Source organism: Mastigoproctus giganteus, chromosome 6, assembly GCF_048544385.1.
Source record: "Mastigoproctus giganteus isolate SK-2022 chromosome 6, ASM4854438v1, whole genome shotgun sequence".
Lineage (NCBI taxonomy): Eukaryota > Metazoa > Arthropoda > Arachnida > Uropygi > Thelyphonidae > Mastigoproctus > Mastigoproctus giganteus.
Window position 1 is genome coordinate 119834177 of NC_143580.1, and position 23327 is coordinate 119857503.

General features: G+C 37.1%; 1 protein-coding gene across 1 annotated transcript in view; it reads left to right on the plus strand.

The window, feature by feature from the left end:
- Positions 1-23327, plus strand: part of LOC150084537 (uncharacterized) — a 260732-nt gene that overhangs the window by 217232 nt on the left and 20173 nt on the right. Inside the window, exons 13-14 of the mRNA XM_090375300.1 lie at positions 6649-6714; positions 19980-20138. Of these exons, the coding sequence (XP_090231426.1) occupies positions 6649-6714; positions 19980-20138 (225 nt within the window). The remainder of the gene's footprint in view (positions 1-6648; positions 6715-19979; positions 20139-23327) is intronic.

Sequence of the window (23327 nt, forward strand, 5' to 3'; positions counted from 1 at the left end):
AAAGGCAACAGCCACAGTAAGCATGAGACGTATAATCAGAGGATTGAAGAATATCTGGACAACACCCTCAAGCAGAACCTCCTTGCACTCAGCAAGAGACTTTGCTGATACAGGGAGAGTCCCCAGAGGAAAACAGACAACTAGATATTTGATGAAAACCAGTGAGTCTTCTAGAGGAACATTGGACAAAAGGGGAAGGAAGGCAATGGACCCCCAATCATAAAGCACTCAAGGAGTTCTGAGGCAATCTGTGGAGCAGCCAAGTTAGCATAATGGCCATGCCCCTCCCCTGACCTAGAATGGAAGAAAACTAAGGATTTTTGGACAACTGGCAAACCTTGGGGATAGATAACACTCACAATTACTGGTACAAGAAGTTCTGCAGCACACACACAAGCACATAGCAAAGTACTTCACCCAGATGATAAGGCACCCTGACACAATCCCAGATTCAAGGAATCAATTATCTGAAGTCTAGGACAAAGATATCACAAATGCAACAAAGTAGAGACTGATCATCTGTCTCCCAACAGTGCATTATGCAGCCACAATGGCCCTGCCCCCTGAATAGACCTAGATTGGAAGAAAACCAAGGACTTAAAAGAGATGACAAAATGGGAGATTCGGAAGAAAGAAGTACAACAGTCAATCTGGAAGTCCCACAACTAGCGAACATCAGGGATAGATAACATCTACAATGGTACAAGAAGTTCAGTTGCACACACAAGCAGAGCAGTTCACCCAAATGATAAGGCATTCTGACTCAGGATCACCTATCTGAAAACTGAGGACAAAGACACCACAAACCTGGTGAAGTACAGATTGATTACTTGTCCCAAGATCAGGACTTACTGCATAACCAAAAAGATATCAGAACATCAAGGCTGAGTAGCAGATGAGCATTGGTAAAGGGAAGGGATTTTGCTTTCATAAAGGTAACTGCAATGGTTTTAGAACCAATTTTTAAATTTTCACTGGGACCAAATGGTTACCACCTGCAAATTCTAACTGGGAAGCATTCAGAGAAGTAACTGTACAAGCTGTCACGCTTTTCATACTTTATAATCATCCCCTGTATTTTTCTTCTCTGTCAATAGTTTCAGCAGTTCATCTGATGAGACTAGTGATAGAGAAGAAAAATATATGGGATTATTATAACGTATCAGGGGAACAGAAACATAAATTGAGTACAAACTAGTCTGCAAATAATGGGAGTTAGGCAGCCTAAAGCAGATTATGAGAAGTCTTTGATTGGAATGAAGTCTTAGAGGAAAAGGAATGAATAACATAAGTGCATGCACTAATTGTGAATGGCATAACTATTGATAATCCTTGTTCTTGTTGCTTCTAAACTGAATAAATATTTTGCATCTACATTCATGCATGAGGAATTGTTTGAGGATGGGCATGCCAGAAGTATGCCAACTTATAACTGAGATGAATGATTTTATGAAAACTGAGAGGCAAGTGGAAGAAAAAAATTTTGAGGCTAATAGTAAATAAGGCACCTACAGCTGATGGAATCTATCCATTTATATTAAAGTAGGCAGCAAAACAGGTAAGTAAATCTTTAGCCATAATATGAGAGCTTTCTTGGATTCAGAGGAGGTTCGTATGGCTTGAGTATATGCAAATATATCCCATATTCATAAAATGGATCAAAGGGAGAAGTGAAAAATTATAGACCTGTAAGCTTGACTTCATTCTAGAAAAAAAAAATAATGGAGTCAGTGATCAAAGAAGTAATGCAGATGCGTCTTGACAGTAATACAGTTATATGTCAATCAGTATGGATTCTTTAAGGGAAGACCTTGTGTGACCAGTCTGACTGGCTACTATGATGTAGTAACAAATTGCAGAAAATAATTTTGACTTTATGTACTTGGATTCAGCAGAGCTTTTGATATTGTTCCACATGAAAGACCGCTATACAAATTGGAGCAATGTGGTTTACAGGGAAGTTACTGCTATGGATACAGGGATGGTTGGATGGATGGCAGAAGGAAGAGAGTGGTTATTAATGGGTACTGCCCTTCTGGACTAATGTTATTAGTGGAGCCACTCAGGGTCCTTTGTTTTCAATATTTATTAATGATATTGATGAAGACATATCAAATTTAATGTCCAAGTTTGCAGATATGATATGAAGGTTGGCGGAAAGGTTAATGACAGAAATCATTAATTGGCTGAAAAATAGCAACTAACATTTAACATTGAAAATGTGCCAAGTGCACTTCTGTGAAGCAATAATCTCAGAATAACATACTAGTTGTTTGGTACTGCACTGAGGGTAATGGGGAAAGAAAGGAATCTGGGGGTAATTGTACAGTCTGACATGAAGTTTTCTGAGCAGTGTAGACAGGCTACTAGGAAAGCTCATGGGGTTCTGTCAATTATATACAGAAATTTTGCCACCATAGATAAGGTGATTGTCCCATTGTACAAAGCAGTGGTAAGGCTGCATCTTGAGTACCACGTACTGATCTGGAAGCCTTATTTTAGGAAGGATATAGATCTGTTGGAATGGGCACAGAGAAGAGCAATGGGATTAGTCAGGGATACAAAAGGATACGCTTGCCATATAAGACCTCAGTTCTGAAAATTACAATGCCTAGAAACTGGCAATTTGACCTGATTGAATTGTTTAAGGCCTTAAATTGACTTGGTAAATTAAATGCAAATAGCATCCTAAATCTTTCTCAGGCAAAACACAAGGGAACATAAATTTAAATTGATAAAGGATGTTTTTGTGTGATAAAAATGTGAAAATTTGCTTTCAATCAGAGAGTGATTGATTGATCAGTTTGTTTTATCATGAATGAACCCTTTTGATATCCTAAAATGTACCACTTTTAAACAAATGGTTACTAAAAGGCTGTTCTATTATTTGCATAACGTACAAAACTGTCAAGACTTACTGCCTCTTGTCACATTGCAGGTAGTCTCAATATAATGAATTGTGGACAATCTTTTTCTTATATTTTTCAGTTAGCAGCTTTGTGATTGTTATGAGTTTAGTATTCTTGATAAAATAAATTTTATATCCACAAGTCACCTTAAGATGGACTGAAGGCAGCAACTCTTATGGACTTGTTTGATTATTCCTAAGTCATCGAAGATCTGATTAAAATCTCTTGCCATCTGAGGAATAAATCTTGAAAGAAACATGGCAGTTTCTCATTTTGGGCAAAATAGCATTTAAGTGATGCCATTTCTTTAAAGGTAGTGCATATTAGTAGAGGTAAATGATGCAAGAATGCAAGTTTATGCAGCATCAGCAAAAAAAAAATAAAAACCCACATCACCTGTCCATCCAATCCCATAGTTTATCTAGTTTTTCCTTGAATTTATCCAAACACTCCATTTCTAAAACATATGGTAGGTTGTTCCAACAATCAGTTACTCTCTGTACTGAAAACAAATTTTCACACATCTATTCTGCAACCATCCTTTTTCAGTTTAAGTTGATATCCTCTTGTGTGTGTTGTCTCTCAGACAACACACACAAGAATATGTGTGTGCTGCATGCCAAGAATACCATTGGCATTTGATTTACTCAATCCATTTAAAGCCTTAATCATTTCAATTAGGTCTTCTCCCACTGCTTACTTTCCAAGCACTACAATCAGCATTTAAGTCTTTTGCTGTAAGTATACACTTTTGTGTCTATGACTATTCTTATTGCTCTTCTCTGTACATGTTCCAAGAGATCCGTGTTCTTCTTAAAATGAGGTTTCCAGACCTGTATGCAATATTCAAGATGTGACATAATCACTTTCCTATCTGTTCTGGAAAAATTCCTATAGAGTTGCTCCTAGACTTAAGAAGGCATTCCATTCCAACGACCATGTGTAAGTCAGACGTAAGCCAATTTTTTTTAATGTTTTTACATTATTTATGGTTCATTACTACAGATAAAACAATGTAGAATTTATAAATAAAAATATGAAATGGAATACAATACAAGTAATGTGCATTTATCTTTAATGTGGTCAGCTGAAATACACATGGGGCCAGTAATTTTTTTTAATTAACCATCATATTTATTGTAAATACATCTGTTTTTACCAGTTTTATCTAATTCATGTATTTTAGTTTGCAGTAAGAAACTTACTGCATAAGTAAACTTGCTGCATAAGAAAGGAGATAAATCAGAAATTGGAAATTATAGACCAATTAGCTTGTTATCCCACATCTACAAGTTGTTCACAAGGGTCATTACTAACAGATTAGAAAGAATACTTGATGAGAATCAACCGAAAGAGCAAGCTGGCTTTAGGACAGGATTCTCAACTATGGATCACCTTCACGTAATATCACAGCTAATGGAGAAAGCAAATGAATATAAAACACCATTATGCCTGGAATTTGTGGATTATGAAAAGGCATTTGACTCCATACAGCATAAGGCAATGTTTCGGGCACTAGAAAGACAAGGCATAGATACCCCACATATTATGATTTTAAAGAAAATATATGAGAGAGCTACCTCCTTTATTAGACTAGACAAAGACAGTAGGAAATTTAAAATCGAGAAAGGAGTTCGACAAGGAGAGACAACATCTCCGAAGCTGTTTACTGCTGCCCTTGAGGAAGCTTTCAGAAGATTAGACTGGTCGCAGAAAGGAGTCAATGTGAACGGAGAGTACCTAAACCATTTACGATTTGCAGATGACACTGTGGTCATAAGCCACGATCCCAAAGAATTAGAGGAAAATCTTAATCAGTTATGCACAGTTAGTAAGGATTTAGGACTAAAGATGAATATGGCTAAAACAAAAGTAATGATGAACAAGTATGCCACAGAAAGGGAAATAATGATTGAAGGAGCAGTAATTGAAAAGGTGGAGTCATATACTTATCTGGGACAAGTTATTAGCTGTAATAATGATAAATGGCTGGAAGTCAAGAGAAGAATAAATTTTGGATGGATAGCATTCAGGAAATATAGTCACATACTGAAGAGCAATATCCCAATTTGTCTGAAACGTAAAATAATGAACCAATGTATACTCCCCACCATGATTTATGGAAGTGAAACTTGGGCACTCACCAAAAGAATGGAAGAGAAGCTGAGAACTACACAGCGAAGAATGGAACGAATTATATTGGGAATCAGACTGTTAGATAAGAAGAGAAACGCATGGATTAGGCAGCAAACTCAAGTAAAGGACATTCTTATCAAAACTAAAGAACTAAAATGGTCTTGGGCAGGACACATAGCTCGAAGACATGATGACAGATGGACTAAAAAAATAACAGAATGGTACCCAAGAGGAGCTAGAAGAAATCCTGGAAGACAAAGGCGGAGATGGATAGATGAAATTCATGAGTTTGTGGGTAGTAAATGGATGGCCAGTGCTCAAAACAGAAGGAACTGGAAAGTTCCTGGAGAGGCCTTCATCCTGCAGTGGATTGAAAATGGCTGCAAGAGTAGCTCATGGTGTCTTGTCAATGATATACAGGAATTTTTCTAGCAAGGATAAGGAGGTGATTATCTCCTTGTATAAGGCAAAGGTCAGGCCACACCTTGAGTACTGTATACAAGTGTTCAGGCTTCATTTTAAAAAGGATGTAGAGCTGTTGGAACAAGTACATAGAAGGGCAACAAGATTAGTGAATGGAAAACAAAGGGTTGCTCTTACGAAGAAAGGCTTAAGTTTTGCAAATTAGTGTCTGGAGACTAGGCACCTGCGAGGTGATCTGATTGAGGTGCATAAAGCCTTGAATGGTTTGAGCATGCTCAGTGCTGATGGGATTCTTCCTCTTGCTCAGAATAATTGCCTGAGAAGGCATAAATTCAAATTGATGAAAGACAGTTGTAGGATAGACGTGTGGAAGTTTTCCTGTAGCAGCTGGTGGTTGATTGCTGGAAAAACGTCCATCTGTCATTGTAGAAGTTGATATCTTAAACAGATTCAAGGTAGAACTAGACAAACATTTGGAATGAGTGAAATGAGAAGGGGATGTTTGTGTGTGTTTTTTTTTTTTTTGGCTGATAATGTATAAGCTTGCTTTCTTGCATCATGTGCCATTGCTAATGCTAACTTTTACACATATGCAGTGACGTTTTTCTCCTCTTGACCGAAATTTAAACTATTTTTTTTTTTTCTTCTACAGATCACTTCCCCATATCCTAAATGACATATCCACCGATTTTCACAGCACTAACTCTGTTTTGACACTATCAGCTCCTGAATAAGAAAACTTATTTTATAACCACCCAGTACTGCCTACATATTTTATCTGTAGATTCTTCACTCTGTGCAGGTAGCAGAGTTGTATTGTCACCATTCTCCCCACACCGGGTGGAAAAGGCCCGGGTTCGAATCCCGTCGACGATGCGAGGAACTTTAATGGGGTTTTTTCATTCCTGGCTGAGTTAGTTGGTCTCGGATGTAGATAGCAAGGTTGTTTCGTCCAGCAAAACAGGCAAATCGACCAAAGAACATACGCAATTTACAGACCCATTACATAAACAGGTATATGTAAGAAATTACAGGTGGCCCTAATATAATAATTTGAATTTTTTTGTAGATTCTTCATGAACACCCATTGCTTCATCCATGAGTGAAGCAGTGAATTTTTATGTGCATTTCCTTTTGAAATCCATATTAATATTATATACACATTTTGTTTTAGGTGGTGATAGCAGGCCAGCCCGCCATGTGGGTCCTCATGATGCTGGAGGAATACAAAGAACTATATCTACAGGTAAGGAAAGCCTTTATATTATTTTAACTAATGTAAACATGTATTAATTTTAGATTACAAATATTTTTTAACAGAGTATAAAAAATTTTCTAGTAATTACCTAATGTAATTACAAGTAGATCCAACTGTGTGGTATTCTGAAACATGTTCTCAGTTACCATAATAATGGGAAGGATAATATGAATATACATAAATTAAGTTATATATAATAGGATTGACTATTAGTCATTCAAGAAATGAGATTAGTAACATAGTGAAAATATGAATAGACTTGGCACTGGGGGGGGAATAATTTGTAATAGTCATTCTTTGTTTTTCTTGTAGATATTCCTTCAAATGTTTTTCTAGCTTCTTGAAACTAGTGAAATGAGTCAATTTTGTATAACTTACAGAAAAAATAGTTTAGCAATAACTATTCTAATTATCCTGAAAGAAGGAATTATTGATTGCAGAACTGTTGGGAATTAAACTAGTAAGTTTAATATGAATATGCATTCTCAGGGTAATACCAGATACCAGCTATGTTATTATGGGATTACTGCTACCATATGTAGTACCTTGCATTTATTAATGTTAAACATTGACTTTGTCGGTATTAAACTCCTCAGTCCACCTTCCTTGTAGATCTTGTTGCAGTAGCATACCCTGATCTGTCATTATCCACCCTGCCAACTTTTTTACCCTTTGCAATCTTAGACATTTAGCCTGATATGCTTTTATCAATATCATTAGTAAACATTGAAAACAATGATTGGCCCAGCACTCAAGACTGGTGACTCCACTAATAACATTAGTCCAAGAGCAGGGACTGTTGATAACCCCTCTCTGTCTTCTACTCACCCAATTCTTTGTCTGTTGCAGTAACCTGCCCCCTGATACCACACTGCTCTAATTTGTGCAGTAGTTTTTACATATGGAATAATACCAAAGCTTTTCTGAAATTTAAATATGTGATGTCAAAATTATTTTTTGCATCCAATTATTCTCTGTCTACATCACAGTATCCAATCAGATTAATTAGACAAGCTCACCCCCCCTTTATGAATCCATGCTGTGATTGTCATATAACTTCATTCATTTCTAGGTTTGCCTGAAAACCTAGAAAATTTAACAAAAAAATTGCAAAACGATTTTCCTTCCTGCAATTTTTTCATTAAATTATTTTAATTAATTTTCTTATTTTTAATTATTTGTTATTCTAATGTAAGATTTTCCGATTTTTTTCATTTTAATTTCTGGAGAGTATCATACACAAGTGTTCTACGTATTATATTGAGGTAAACTTCTCATTTTATTTTACAAATATTGATATCAACGTAGAACGCATTGAGCATTACAGCTGTGGTTCATACTATCTAATTAGAATGTTATATAATTTTGTCATCCCACCACTAAAAAATTTCTCATGTGTGAACATAGATGCAAAATATTTATTGTTTGTCAGTAACTTGAGCAACATCATCAACAGTTACTCCATTCATATCTAGCAAGTCCTGCTAGATATGAATCCCGTTCCCTTCAGTGTTTACATAAATAAAGCAGTCTTTGCTACTTTTTTTTGCATCCTTTGCCAAACCATAGATAATCAGACAGCCTTTATGTGACTTCTCCTTCCACCTTTGGAGCAAACAAACCCTTTCTCATATAAACCATCAACAGCTGCATGCTGCTTATAAGGCACAATTTTCAGATCATTGCTTTCTGTATACAGATGGATCCAAAACTGATTCTCGTGTGGGAGCGGCAGTTTACTTTTCTGACATCGCATTGGCCCAAAAGACTGCAACATTTATACTGCAGAACTGCAAGCTGTTATGTTAGCACTAAACCAAATCGACCATTCAAGTTTAGCATTAGCATTAGTAGAGGCATTTGATGCAAGAAAGCAAGCTTATGCAGCATCAGCCCAAAAAAAATAATAAATAAATAAATAAAAATAACCACTTCCACTTCACCCCTATGTTCGTTCGAAATACCTGTCCAGCTGAGCCTTAAACTTATTTAGGCTATCAACTTCCACGACAAGGGATGGAAGTCTATTCCACCAACCAACCACCCACTGGCTAAAGGCAAATTTTCTCACGTCTATCCTACATCTGTCTTTTCTCAATTTGAATTTATGCCCTCTCAGGTGATTACTCTGAGCAAGAGGAAGAATCCCATCGGCATTGAGCATGCTCAAACCATTCAAAGCCTTATACACCTCTATCAGATCACCTCGCTGGTGCCTAGTCTCCATACACTGTAATTTGCAAAACTTAAGCCTTTCTTCGTAAGAGCACCCCTTTGTTCCATTCACTAATCTTGTTGCCCTTCTCTGTACTCGTTCCAGCATCTCTACATCCTTCTTGAAATGAGGTCTCCAGACCTGTATACAGTACTCTAGGTGTGGTCTGACCATTGCCTTATACAAGGGAATAATCACCTCCTTATACCTGCTAGAAAAATTCCTATATATCATCGACAATACACCATGAGCTACTCTTGCAGCCCATCTGCACTGCTCAGAAAACTTGATATCTGCCTGCACAAACACCCCCAGGTCCCTTTCATTCTCAACCACTGTCAGTGTAGTACCACAGAGTTGATACGTTGCTCTGGGGTTGCTGTTAGCATTAGCATTAGTAGAGGCATTTGATGCAAGAAAGCAAGCTTATGCAGCATCAGCCAAAAAAAAAACAAATAAATAAATAAATAAAAAATAACCACTTCCACTTCACCCCTCTTTTGTTCGTTCGAAATACCTGTCCAGCTGAGCCTTAAACTTATTTAGGCTATCAACTTCCACGATAAGGGATGGAAGTCTATTCCAGCAACCAACCACCCGCTGGCTAAAGGCAAATTTCCTCACCATCTGTCTTGCCTGTTTCCCATATGTAGTACTTTACATTTGTCAATGTTAAACTTCATTTGCCACCTCTCAGCCCATCTGCTCAACCTTTCCAGATCCTGTTGCAGTAGCATAGTGTCAGTAGTGTCCTTGACAACCCTGCCAACCTTCGTATCGTCTGCAAACTTGGACATTAAGCTTGATATACCATCATCAATATCATTTATAAACAACAATAATGGACCCAATACTGAACCCTGAGGGACTCCACTAATAACATTAGTCCACGATGAGCAGTGTCCATTGATTACCACTCTGTCTTCTCCTCCTCAACCACCCCTTTATCCATAGCAGCAATTTGGCTCCAATGCCACACTGCTCCAATTTGTGCAGCAGTCTTCCATGTGAATGGGACAAAGGGATGCTCTTACAAAGAAAGGCTTAAGTTTTGCGAATTACAGTGTCTGGAAACAAGGCACCAGCGAGGTGATCTGATAGAGGTGTACAAAGCCTTGAATGGTGTGAGCATGCTCAATGCTGATGGGATTCTTCCTCTTGCTCAGAATAATCACCTGAGAGGGCATAAATTCAAATTGAGGAAAGACAGATGTAGGATAGATGTGCGGAAATTTGCCTTTAGCCAGCGGGTGGTTGGTAGGTAGAACAGACTTCCATCCCTTGTCGTGGAAGTTGATAGCCTAAATAAGTTTAAGGCTCAGCTGGATAGGTATTTCGAACGAACAGAGGGGTGAAGTGGAAGTGGTTATTTTTTATTTATTTATGTTACTTTTTTTTTTTTTTTTTTCCCTTTTGGCTGATGCTGCATAAGCTTGCTTTCTTGCATCAAATGCCTCTACTAATGCTAATGCTAATGTGCAACAGTATCAAAAGCCTTTCTAAGATCCAAGTATATAATATCAAAGTTATTCCCTGCATCCAGTTCTTTTGTGACTGCATCATAGTATCCAATCAAATTGGTCAGGCAAGACTCCCCCTTAACAAAACCATGCTGTGTCTGAGCTATAACTGAAGTCTTGTCTAGATGATCCTGCAGTGCTTCTTTAACCAGTGCCTCCATTAATTTTCCAGGAACAGAAATTAAACTAACAGGTCTATAATTACTTGTGTCGCCCTTTGATCCTCCTTTGTGAATTGGGGTCACATTTGCACATCTCCAGTCCATGGGTACTTCCCCTGAGTCCAAGGAAGTTCTCATAATTATGGCTAAGGGTTTGCTTACTTCCTTTGCTGCCTCCTTTAATATAACTGGATAGATCCCATCCACCCCAGGTGCCTTTCTTGTATTTATCTTCAACAATTTCTCCTCCACTTTACTCTCAGTTATTACAAGATTCTCTAGCTTACTGCCAGAGTTGAATACACCTCTGGCATTCCCCTCGCTGAATAACTCCTCATGTGTGAATGTCAATGCAAAATATTCATTCAGTTTGTTAGCTACCTGAGCAGGATCATCAACAGTTGACCCATCGATATCATGTGGACCAATCTGATTCATCCCCTTCCTTCTAGAGTTTACATAAGTAAAGAACTCTTTGCTGTTTTTCTTTGCATCCCTTGCCAAAGATTTCTCGTAATCTGCCTTCGCCTGCCTAACCTCCTTTGTAACTTGGTTACAGATCAACTTGTATCTATCATAGGCTTCTGTGTCACGTGTTAATTTGTATGTATCCCAAGCATTTTTATTCTCTGCCATATGTCTCATTAGTTCATCTGACATCCACTTAGGCCTAAACCTTGAACAATATTTCTTAGTTGGTATTCCAAGATAATTTCTTTGAATGCTTCCCATTTTGAATTTGCTGTTGGTAACATCATCAGTTGGTCCCACTGTATATAATTTAAATACTGTCTCAGTCCATCGTAGTCGCCTTTACGAAAGCAATAACCCTTCCCTTTACCCCTAAAGGTAGTTATCTCTTTGAGTTTTTTTTTTGGTTTGGTTGGTTTTTAGGAGCATTAGCAACTAAGACCATATTGCTCCGGGATATGCAGTGGTCATTCCTTGACCTTTCCGCATCCTCCGTATTTGGTGGTGACGGGCTCGAACCCCGGTCTAATCAAGAAACGTGTGCTGCTCCTTCCCACCCGGCTACGGAGGCGCTGTACCTCTTTGAGTAAATCCCACTTCAGCACACTGTGATCTAGTGGTTCATTTACCTGCAGATTCTTAATGCATGAAGAATCACTACTGATAATCAAATCAAGAGTATTACTCCCTCTAGTTGCCTCCCGAACATGCTGATGTAGAAAACAATCATCCAATAAATCAACAAAAGCCTTGCTAGTGTGTGTGTGAGTGACCAGCCCCCAAATTCCAGTCAATATCTGGGAAATTAAAATCTCCCATTATAAGACTCTCTGATTTACTGGCCCACTCTATTTCCCCCATACAGTTTCTTATTATACTCATCAGAGTCATTAGGCCTATAGCACACTCCTACTCTCAATTTTGATCTCCCAATGCTTATGTCACACCAAAGTGACTCGACACTGCACTGTCCAGCAATGTCGACTGGCTTCACTTCCTTGGATTTTATGTATTTCTTAACTAATAGCATAACCCCTCCTCCCTTCCTACCCTGTCTATCCTTTCTGTAGACATTGTACTCCCCAAATTCCAGTTCTGCATTCCTTATATCTGTGTGACACCACGTCTCTGAAATCCCCACAATATCTGCCTTTGATGTTTTTAGCAATACCTCAAATTCATCAAATTTATTTACTAAACTCCTAGCATTGGTGTACACGCTAGTATACATGCACCTGTTCTTTTTCTTAGCTACCCTAACACAACCTATGTGTTTATTTGTACCCCAATGATTCCCAACAGTCTCTGAACTATCCTGCATCTTATTTTCCAGGCTGCGGCTCATTCCAATAGAAGCAGTGCAAGAATCACTTTCTCCTCTGCCAGTGGCTACTGTTAATCTATTAGTCCTTGTATCCCCCCAATCTAGCAGTTTTCCAACCCACCTAACACTGCCTCTATAGCATCAGCAAACATTCTTGCAACCTTTCTATTTAAGTGTATCCCATCCCTGTAGAAGCAGTCTCTCCTGTTAACAAGTACAGACCAGGCTGAAAAAAATTCTACCCCTTGAGCCTTGCAAGTTTCCAAAACAGCATCATTTTCACTGACTCCCTTAGTTCCACGATGGCAATACAAAATATCAATTCTAACAAACATCCACTACAACAGCAAATTCAATACAGAATATCAAAACTCCTTGAACATCGTAACATTAGATTTTGCTGGATCCCAAATCATGTCAGAATACATGGTAATGAGTAAGCAGACAGAGCTACTAAAGAAGCCAACAACATTTCTGCATCAGAATATATCCCTTCTTCAGACTACAAACAAGTTATTCATCACAGTGGGATACATCACTGGCAAGTACTAACCACTAACAAATTGCATCAGATTAAAAGATTATTCCAACCATGGAAATCCAGCATACAGAAAAATAGACACAATGAAGTGATACTTGCAAGATTAAGAATAGAATATATGCATTTCAGCCACTCTTATCTTTGCAAGGAGAGGATCCCCCCCCCTATGTCGTATCTGTCACACACAACAAACAGAACACGTACTGATTACATGTTCAGCTTTTGCAGATGAGTGCCGAAACTGCTTCAAAGAGTTAAACAAACATCACTCCATCACTCTCAAAACTATACTGGAAGACAGGAAAAATATAGCAGATGTTTTTCAGTTTCTCAATAAAATAAATTACTATAATCAAATATGAAACAAAATATTATCTCTGAAACAAGCTATAGTCACTCTGTGACTTTTGGAAACTATTAGCGACAAAATATGAATTAGAACAAAACCACTGTATAAAATCTTACAGGTGCATTTTAGCCACAGTAGCTCCTGCGCCAAGAATTCTTAAATCAATCAATCAATCAATCCTTTGCCAAAATGTCTTGTAATGTGCCTTTTTTACACTGTCCCCTTTGTGATTTGATTGCAGAGTAGTTATGTCTTGCAGATTTCTGTATCCCCTGATTAGCATTAGCAGAGGCATATGATGCAAGAAAGAAAGCTTATGCAACATCAGCCAAAAAAAAAAAAAAAACACGCTCCCATTTCACCCCTCCGTTCGTTCCAAGTACCTGTCCAGCTCAGCCTTAAATTCATTTAGGCTGTCAACTTCCACAACAAAGGATGGAAGTCTGTTCCACCAACTAACCACCCGCTGGCTGAAGGTAAAGTTCCGCACATCTATCCTATATCTGTCTTTCCTCAATTTGAATTTATGCCCTCTCAAATGATTATTCTGAGCAAGAGGAAGAATTCCATCAGCATTGAGCATGCTCAAACCATTCAAAGCTTTATACACCTCAATCAGATCACCTCGCAGGTGCCTAGTCAACAGACACTGTAATTTGCAAAATTTAAGCCTTTCTTCATAAGAGCAACCCTTTGTTCCATTCACTAATCTTGTTGCCCTTCTCCTATATTCGTTCCAACAACTCTACATCCTTCTTAAAATGAGGCCTCCAGACCTGTATACAGTACTCAAGGTGTGGCCTGACCATTGCCTTATATAAGGGGATAATCACCTCCTTATCCCTGCTAGAAAAATTCCTGTATATCATTGACAAGACACTATGAGCTACTCTTGCAGACTATCTGCACTGCTCAGAAAATTTCATATCTCTACCACTCTAACACTGTCAGTGTAGTACCACAGAGTTGATATGTCACTCTGGGGTTGCTGCTTCCCATATGTAGTACTTTACATTTGTCAATGTTAAACTTCACTTGCCACCTATCAGCCCATCTGCTCAACTTTTCTAGATCCTGTTGCCAACCTTTGTATTGTCTACAGACTTGGACATTAAGCTTGATATACCATCATCAATATCATTTATAAATACAGAAAACAACAATGGACCGAATACTGAACCCTGAGGGACTCCACTAATAACATTAGTCCACGATGAGCAGTGTCCATTGATTACCACTCTCTGTCTTCTCCCACTCAACCATCCCTTTATCCATAGCAGCAATTTGCCTCCAATGCCACACTGCTCCAATTTGTGCAGCAGCCTCCATGTGCAAGATCCAAATATATGATATCAATGATATCAGAATTATTCCCTGCATCCAGTTCCGTTGTGACCACATCATAGTATCCAATCAAATTGGTCAGGAAAGACTTTCCCTTAAAACCATGCTGTGTCCGAGCTATAACAGAAGTCTTGTCTAGGTGATCCTGCAATGCTTCTTTAACCAGTGCCTTCATTAATTTTCCTGGAACAGATGTTGAACTAACAGGTCTATAATTAATTGTGTTGCCCTTTGATCCTCCTTTGTGAATTGGGGTCACATTTGCACATCTCCAGTCTATGGGTACCTTCCCTGAGTCCAAAGAAGTTCTCATAATTATGGCTAAGGGTTTGCTTACTTCCTTTGCCGCCTCCTTTAATATAACTGGATAGATCCCATCCACCCCGGGTGCCTTTTTTATGTTTATCTTCAACAATTTCTCCTCTACTTTCCTCTCAGATATTTCAAAATCATCCAGCTCACTGGCAGAGTTTAACTCACCTCTGGCATTTCCCTCCCTGAATAACTCCTCGTGGGTGAATGTAGATGCAAAATACTCATTTAGTTTGTTAGCCACCTGAGCAGGATCAAAACTCTGTTGTTTTTCTTTGCATTGGATTTCTCCTAATCTGCCTTTGCTTTTCTAATCTCCTTTGTGACTTGGTTACAGACCAGTTTATATCTATCATAGGCTTTCATGTCACCCATTAATTTATATGTATCCCATGCATTTTTCTTCTCTGCCACATGTCTCATCTGACATCCATTTAGGCCTAAACATTGAACAATGTTTCTTAGTTGGTATGTAGAGCCTAGTAGCTTCCAAGATAAATTCTTTGAATGCTTCCCATTTTGAATTTGCTGTTGGTAACATCAGTTGCTCCCACCGTACAGAATTTAAATACTGTCTCAGACCACCGTAGTCACCTTTATGAAAGCAAAAACCCTTCCCTTTACCCCTGACGGTAGTTACCTCTTTGAGTAAATCCCACTTCAGCACACTGTGATCACTACCACGTAGTGGTTCCTTTATCTGCAGATTCTTAATGCATGAAGAATCACTACTGATAATCTGATCAAGAGTATTACTTCCTCTAGTTGCCTCCTGAACATGCTGATGTAGAAAACAATCATCCAATAAATCCACAAAAGCCTTGCTAGTGTGTGATAATAAAATAAATTACTATAATCAAATATGAAACCAAATATTATCTCTGAAGCAAGCTATAGTCACTCTGTGACTCTTGGAAACTATTAGCAGCAAAACATGAATTAGAATAAAACCGTTGTATAAAATCTTACAGGTGAATTTTAGCCTCAGTAGCTCCTGTGCCAAGAATTCTTAAATCAATCCTTTGCCAAAATGTTCTTGTAATGTGCCTTTTTTAAACTGTCCCCTTTGTGATTTGACTGCAAATTAGTTATATGTCTTGCAGATTTCTGTATCCCCTGATAATTTATATGCATTCCATGTACTTTTCTTTTCTTCTGTATAACTGGTGTTATCAGTGCATCTGACATCTGTTTGAGTCTCAGCCTTGAATAGCATCACTTCTTACTTGGCATAAAATACCAAGTAGCTTTTATGATCACTTTCCTGAATGCTTCCCATTTAGAATTTACTGTTGGTTTGTTTGTTATTTGGTTTTTAGGAGCATTAGCAACTAAGGCCATATTGCTCCGGGAATATGCGGTGGTCATTCCCTGACCTTTCCGCATTCAGTGGTGATGGGCTCGAACCCCGGTCTAATCAAGAAGCGTGTGCTACGCACTGCTGCTCCTTCCCACCTGGCTACGGAGGTGCCCTTTTATTTACTGGTTGGTAACATCATCAGTTGTTCCCACTGCATAGAATTTAAAAACTGTCTGAAACTTTTGTTGTCACCTTTATGAAAGCAAAAGCCTTCCCTTTGCCCTTGATAGTAGTTACATCTTTAAGTAAATCTCATACAATACACTATGATCACTGCACTTCTTTCTTCTGCAGATCCTTAGAATATAATTTAAGAACATTTAATATTAGTATTGGCAAGTTGAATGCAAATAATATGGAGGGAGGACCACGTCATTTCCCTATTCCTGCCTATAATTTGTCCAAACCTTTAAATTTATTTAAATTACTCACTTCCACAATGCTAAGAAAAAATTTATTCCAACAATTTGTTACTCTTTGGCACATGTAGAGTAAATATCAGTAAATAAATAAATAAATAAAAACCTGCTAATACTATTAGTATTAGATTTTATTAATTTTTTTAATAAAAAGTAATAGAACCCACAGTACTTAGTACCATGCATGGGTTGAAGATGAAAGAAGATACTTATTGATATTAGACTTGAATTTGTGTAAATTGTAATACATGTGAAGGAGGGTTATTCCATAAAATGTAATATTTTTTTTTTTCTTAACTGCAGGTAGTTAAGAGTAATGGTTTAAATTACTTGAAAAAAAAATGGTATTTTACTAAAATGAATTAAATAAAGATAAGAGATGTGCTTGATGATCAATTCAAAATACTTCAACCTCTTCTGGTGAATTTTGTCTGTTTCTTCACTGGCTGTCAGATTTGCTCCATTATCATTGGAACCACAGGCAAATATAATGCACCAGTTTCCAACCTTTTGGGAAGTTGACCCATATTGACAAGTCACTTCGAACTCAAGAAAGGGGTTCGCCCTGGGAAAATGCTTCTAAATTTATGCCAAATGAAGGCTATTATTACACACACACACCTCTACATAAATGGATTGTGTTTAGTATTGGAATAACATTGCAATTTATTTGGTTTTGATATGTTGGAAAGAACTTCCATGTCTAATGACACATTAAAGCCTTTTCTCTCCTGCTATAATTATCAAATTCATACTTTATGTATTTGCCAACGTACCGTTTTGCTGAAGTAATTTTTTTTCAAATAAAGGGAATTTAGTAATTTAGTAACTTATCCTTACTACCACATTGCTCTAATCTGTATAACTACTGTTCGTGTGGCTTACACATAAACAGCATTTGTTTAGATTCAAAAGCAGTACAAAAATCTAAGTAATGATGTCAAAATTATTGTTTTCATCCTCTTTCTTTATACCTTTGTAGCTGCTAATCAGATTGGTCTCATCGGTCGATCTCATCTTAAAAAATCCATGCCTTCGAGTTCCTTTTCTATCCAGATTATCTCATGTTATTTTATTTATGGACAATTATATAATTTTTTTAGGGCAATAACCTCAGGTTTATACGAAGCCAGCTACCGAGTACAGTCAGTTCTGCTATAATGTGCATTTTCGCAATGCGAATAATTTATAATCGCATTATAATCAATGCGATTATAATGCGATTTTCACGTTGGGTCGTGTGCTGTTTCATCTGCGAGTAAAACCAAGTGAATGCAAAACTTACCACCAACCTGTACAGCAATATATAAAAGTTTTCAAAGCTTCAAAAATGTCAAACATCAAATGTGTAGTTGTATTGGTAGGGGAGACACTTGTCATTTGATTTAAATTTTATTTTCAAAAGATAACAGACAATATTGTAGGCCAACTCGCGTTTTCAGGAGTCACATTTTTCTGTTCGAACATAAATTTCGTGAGCGAAGGAGCACATCAAATTTCTGGAGGTCACTACCATAAAACAATTTGCAGTTCCCTGTTTATTGGGTTTTTCTGTTAGTGCGTCTGTGTGGGTAGCTAGCACAGTGGTATCATCACCATCTTCCCCACACCGGGTGGAAAAGGACTGGGTTTGAATCCCGTCGATGACGCAAAGAACTTTTATGAGCTTTTTTCACCCCATGGCTCAGTTAGTCTGTCTCAGGCGTAGATAGCAAACCTTTTCTCCCCAGAACTTGTGGGTTTTTCATCCAGCAAAACATAAAAATCGACCAGAGAACATGGAATTTACAGACTAATAAATAAATAGGTTTTTTCTTTCTTTTTTTTTTTCTGTTAGCACAATCTAATTATAAACAGGTAGTAAAATCAATCTTGTTGCATTTGCAATAATACCGATATCTGGAATTCTGCGGGTTTTTACATACCCGATAACCCTTGTAGTTTTTAATGTGCAAAATACCATAATGAAATTTTTAGGAACACATGTACTGCATTATAGCAGAACTGACCGTAGTTACAAAATTGGCATCATTTAAGTATATCCCAATTGTGAATGCCTTCACATTGTATTGCACTACAACAAATAAGTAACGCTTCTCTAATAGAGAAGACTACTGTTACTTATTCTCGGTGAATACCAACACCCAGACGGCCCCGTTTCAGAGGTTATTGGCTCTTCATCGGTGGGTGGGCAGGTATCCTGGTGTTGTAATGATGATAACCCAGTTGTGAAGTATAACTCCACAATATAAGAGATACCTGAAGGTGTTTAGTAATTGAAAATTAAATAATTTGTTTAGGGAAATAGCCTCAGGTTACAAAGAAGTTAACTAACATATAGGTTTGTGCTATAATGTATAGGAGTTATACTTTGCAACACCAGGGTGCCTGCCCACCCACTGATGAAGAGCCAATATGCTCTAAAATGGTCCAGGTGTTGGTATCCGCCGAGAATAAGTAACAGTAGTCTTCTCAGAAGCGTTGCTTATTCGAGGTAGTGCAATACCATGACAACTTGTCAAGGCATGCACAACATGAGATATACTTAAATGATGCCAATTTTGTAACTACTTAATAGTTGGCTACGTATAAACATGATGCTATAGCACAAACCTATACGTTTATTTATGGACTCCATAATTTTTCATTGGTATAGAAGTAAAACTTACAGGTTTGTAATTACTCACTTCATCCTCTAAACCACCTTTGTGAATAGAAGATACATTTGCAGATCTCCAAATAATAGACTTACCTTAAATTCAAGGATGTTCTCATTATTATAGCAAAATGGTTTGATTACCTCTTTTGCTTTTAAGATAATGGAATGGATTCTATCAGCCTCAGGTGCCCAGGTTACTTTTAGTTATCATAAAATTATTTAATTCTCGTATCCATATCTCTAAAACATTTTCACATGTGAAAGTATTCATTCATTGTTTGTACAGCATCATCAGTACTTTTGTCATTCATATCAGATGGACCAATGTGATTTATCTTTCTTCTTTTAATATGTTAAAAATCTTCATTTTTGATGCAGGTAATGCATTAAGCTCAATATCATCTTTCAAATTTTAAAATGCCATTCATTATCTAATGAAGTGTGATTTATGTCACCTCGGTAAATTTTAAGATTTCAAATATACAATTTGATTCTGTATGAATGAACATTGTTTTTGTTTAAATCACTTACACAAAAATTAAACATTTTTCTTTAATTCAATGCATTAAACATTTCAGGTACACTTATTCCAGCATTAAGTAATAATGATCATAGCATTGATGCAGTATTTGCCACTTTCTGGTTTTATCCTGCTCATACCCAGCTTCTGCTTCCAGAAGATAGAGCATGTATTGGAAGATGGATGGATGAGGAAGCTGAAAGATTCAATACTAGAAGTAAGATAAAAATAGAAAAATCATTCTTTTCATGAATGTATAATGGACCAAATATTAGCTGACACTTTTAGCATACCTTTTCAGAAATGAAAAGTGGCTTATGAAATTACCTATGTGATCTCATAAATAAACTCACCTCTGATCTAAACCAAATACTAAATTTAGGTACTTTGATGGGAATATTTTTATTTCAATTTTCATTGTGAAACAAGGTGGCTGCTACTCAGAATGTTCAAAATATAATTAAATATAACCAAAATGGCTATCCTTCAATTGTATTTAACAAAAAAAAAAAGGGGGGGGGGTCTTAAATGGAATAAATTTTGTTATATGTATTTATTAAGAGAGTTACTGAAGGGTAAGAGTCTATCTAATCAGAAGAGCTGGTTAGAGAGACTGCCAATTTAGCTTAGGCTTATAGGGAATTGCCTGGGTCCAGACCCACTGCGCACTCTTCACTTTCTGCACTATTGAAGTGTAGGATATTTTTAATGGTAGTTTATCATATTATAATTACTATTTTATGATATTTTTCTAATTTCAATTTAATTTTATATAGAAATATAGTTTTCATACAAAAAGTAAGCATAATGGCAGGGGGGGGGGGGAAGGCAGGGTTATGTTTGGGGATTCATATGCGACTTGCTTGTACTCACTGCATGTATCCAGAGCATTTACTAGCTATTAGTTTGCATTTATCTGTGTTAGATATAGGGAGTGAGATGATCTTTAGTCCACTTGGCATACTATGGTTTAAATTGAGTCTTAAGAAAGCAACTAGATGTTGTAGACAGCAATAAATCTGGAAGCTGGTAGTTACACAGGTGTTTGGTACTATGCCAAGTGTGTCTCCCAAAACATTTGACTGTAGATCATCAGATGCTGATTGCTTTGGTTCCAATGAGGTAGTGTTAGTGAGAAATTGGAAATATTTTCTAATAAAAACCAAAGAACAGAACCAGAATGGTCCTGCTTATTACTAAAATTGATATGTTACAAACTAGTTGTCAGTTCTTAAATGTACTATGTATGCATGAGAGAACTAATGATTTACAACGAAGATGCTGAAGTCTTGGTTGATAAATATATATTATCATAGTATGGACTGCTTCTTGGGAACATTCCTTATGCCAAAAACCCCTTAATGTTGTGTTATATATTGACATCTTGGCTATCTCTGAAGAACTGAACCCTCTGTTCTAAACTAGGCACACATGCAAATGAAAAATAAACTAATTAACCTGGCCCATTCCAATTCTGATCTAAATCTCATGTGATACAAGAACAAGGCAAAAGTATGATTCCATTTCAATTCACCAATGACAACTGATTGAATGAAGAATCAGCAGAATGAATTAAATTCATTTTTCAAGCATTACCAGAGTATGGTATATATATGGCCAATTATACAAATGAACTGTAGATGCCAAACAGATGGGACAATGTTTTATTATATTTTATCCTGTATGATAAGTGCTACAGATGTTTTTTTTCTTTTTTAAATAAAGGTCCTGAACATGGAAGTAATTAGAACCTATAGAGCACTTAGCATGATGAATGAATTGAAGGCTGAAAAGACAGGTAGACTGTAATTTCTGAGAAGTAAGGTTGTAAGAAAACTGAAGTAGAAGGAATAAATGAGGAAGAGGGAAATGTTTGGTCCTGACACTGAAGTTGAATCAGGAATCTCTGATAACCACAGATTCCTGATTTGAAAGAGAGTAGGGAAATTACAGATGCCAATTCAAAAGAACAGTGTCCCCAGGAGTATTTATAAGCAACAGAAACTGAATAGACAGATGGTTAAAAAGATGGGTCATTAATTAATCTGGCTGCCCTCTTCAGAATGAAGTCTAGAAGCTTGAGAGGTTTTGGGGACATGCTGCAGATGCAGAAACAAAATTCTGTGACACAGTGGATTTAAGATTTCTTTAGAAGAAAAGTAATGCTGAGAAAGAAGAGTCCAAGAGAGAGTAAGATGCCATTAGCATCTTACTGTTCTCAAATAACAATCACACACGTGAAGACATAAATTAAAAAGGATTGCTGCAGGATACATGTGTGAAAGTGAGCAATATGAATAAATTTAAGGAAAAATAAGACAAATGTTATAGGGGATGTGCAGATGAGATTTTTATTTTATTTTTGGCTGATGCTGCATAAGCTTTCTTTCTTCCTTCCCACCAATACTCAACATCACTAATTCAGTCTTGTGACTGGTCAGTTCCTCTGATGAGCTGTCTCCACCTTTGTCTTTCATTTGTATTAGTTTCTAAAATTTCAAAGTCCTGCTTCATCCAGCAATGTCCCAATGAAGGTGTTTTTTGGTCTTCCCCTAGGGCATTTTTCCTCCACCGAAAATCACATGACCTACCCATTTGAGTTTAGTAGTTGATCTTATTCTACCTAGACTTTTCCTTTGTTCTTCTACACATCCTAATACTGCTGCAATAGTGCCACTGACCAGATATATGTCATTATTATCTTCTTCCTAATTTCCTGTGACATCTTCTGTGTAATCAATGACAGTTTATTCTTGAAAGATTGTTTTGCTGTTGCAATTCTGGATTGAATCTCAGTTTGACATGAAATGTCCTGTTAAAATAATTGTCCCAGATACTTAGTGATGTACCTATTCTATTCTTACTCCATTGATCTCAATTCAGAAGGGAATTGACCTTTTTTCATCATTGTCTTATTTATCTTCATTCCATACTTCAGCACCTTCTTATTTAGTCTTCTGATCATTTTTTGCAGCATAGCAGGGCAACCTGCTAGTATGGCCTGACATACTTTCACCTATTTTGACCCCCCCCCACTTCTTATTCCCATGCGCCTCCTTTATTATCACTTCGGCAAAAGCATTGAACAATCCAGGTGAAAGTAAGCATCCCTGTCTTATTCTCTTTTTAGCTTTTGCTGTCTGTTCTCCCCTCACTCTTATCACCACATTTTGTCTTCTATATAAGTCATAGATCAGTCCAAAAATCTTCTTGCATACAATTTTCTCAAGCAATGGGAACAGTTCTCTCCAGTTTACTGTATAAAATGTGTTCTTGTAATAAACAAAACAGAGGTTTCTTCCCATGTTATACATTTTCTCTCTCAATGTTCCAATAGCATCTCTCGTTGATCGGCCTCTGTGAAAACAGCACTTTGAGTCATCCAGAAATTGTTCAATATGACTCT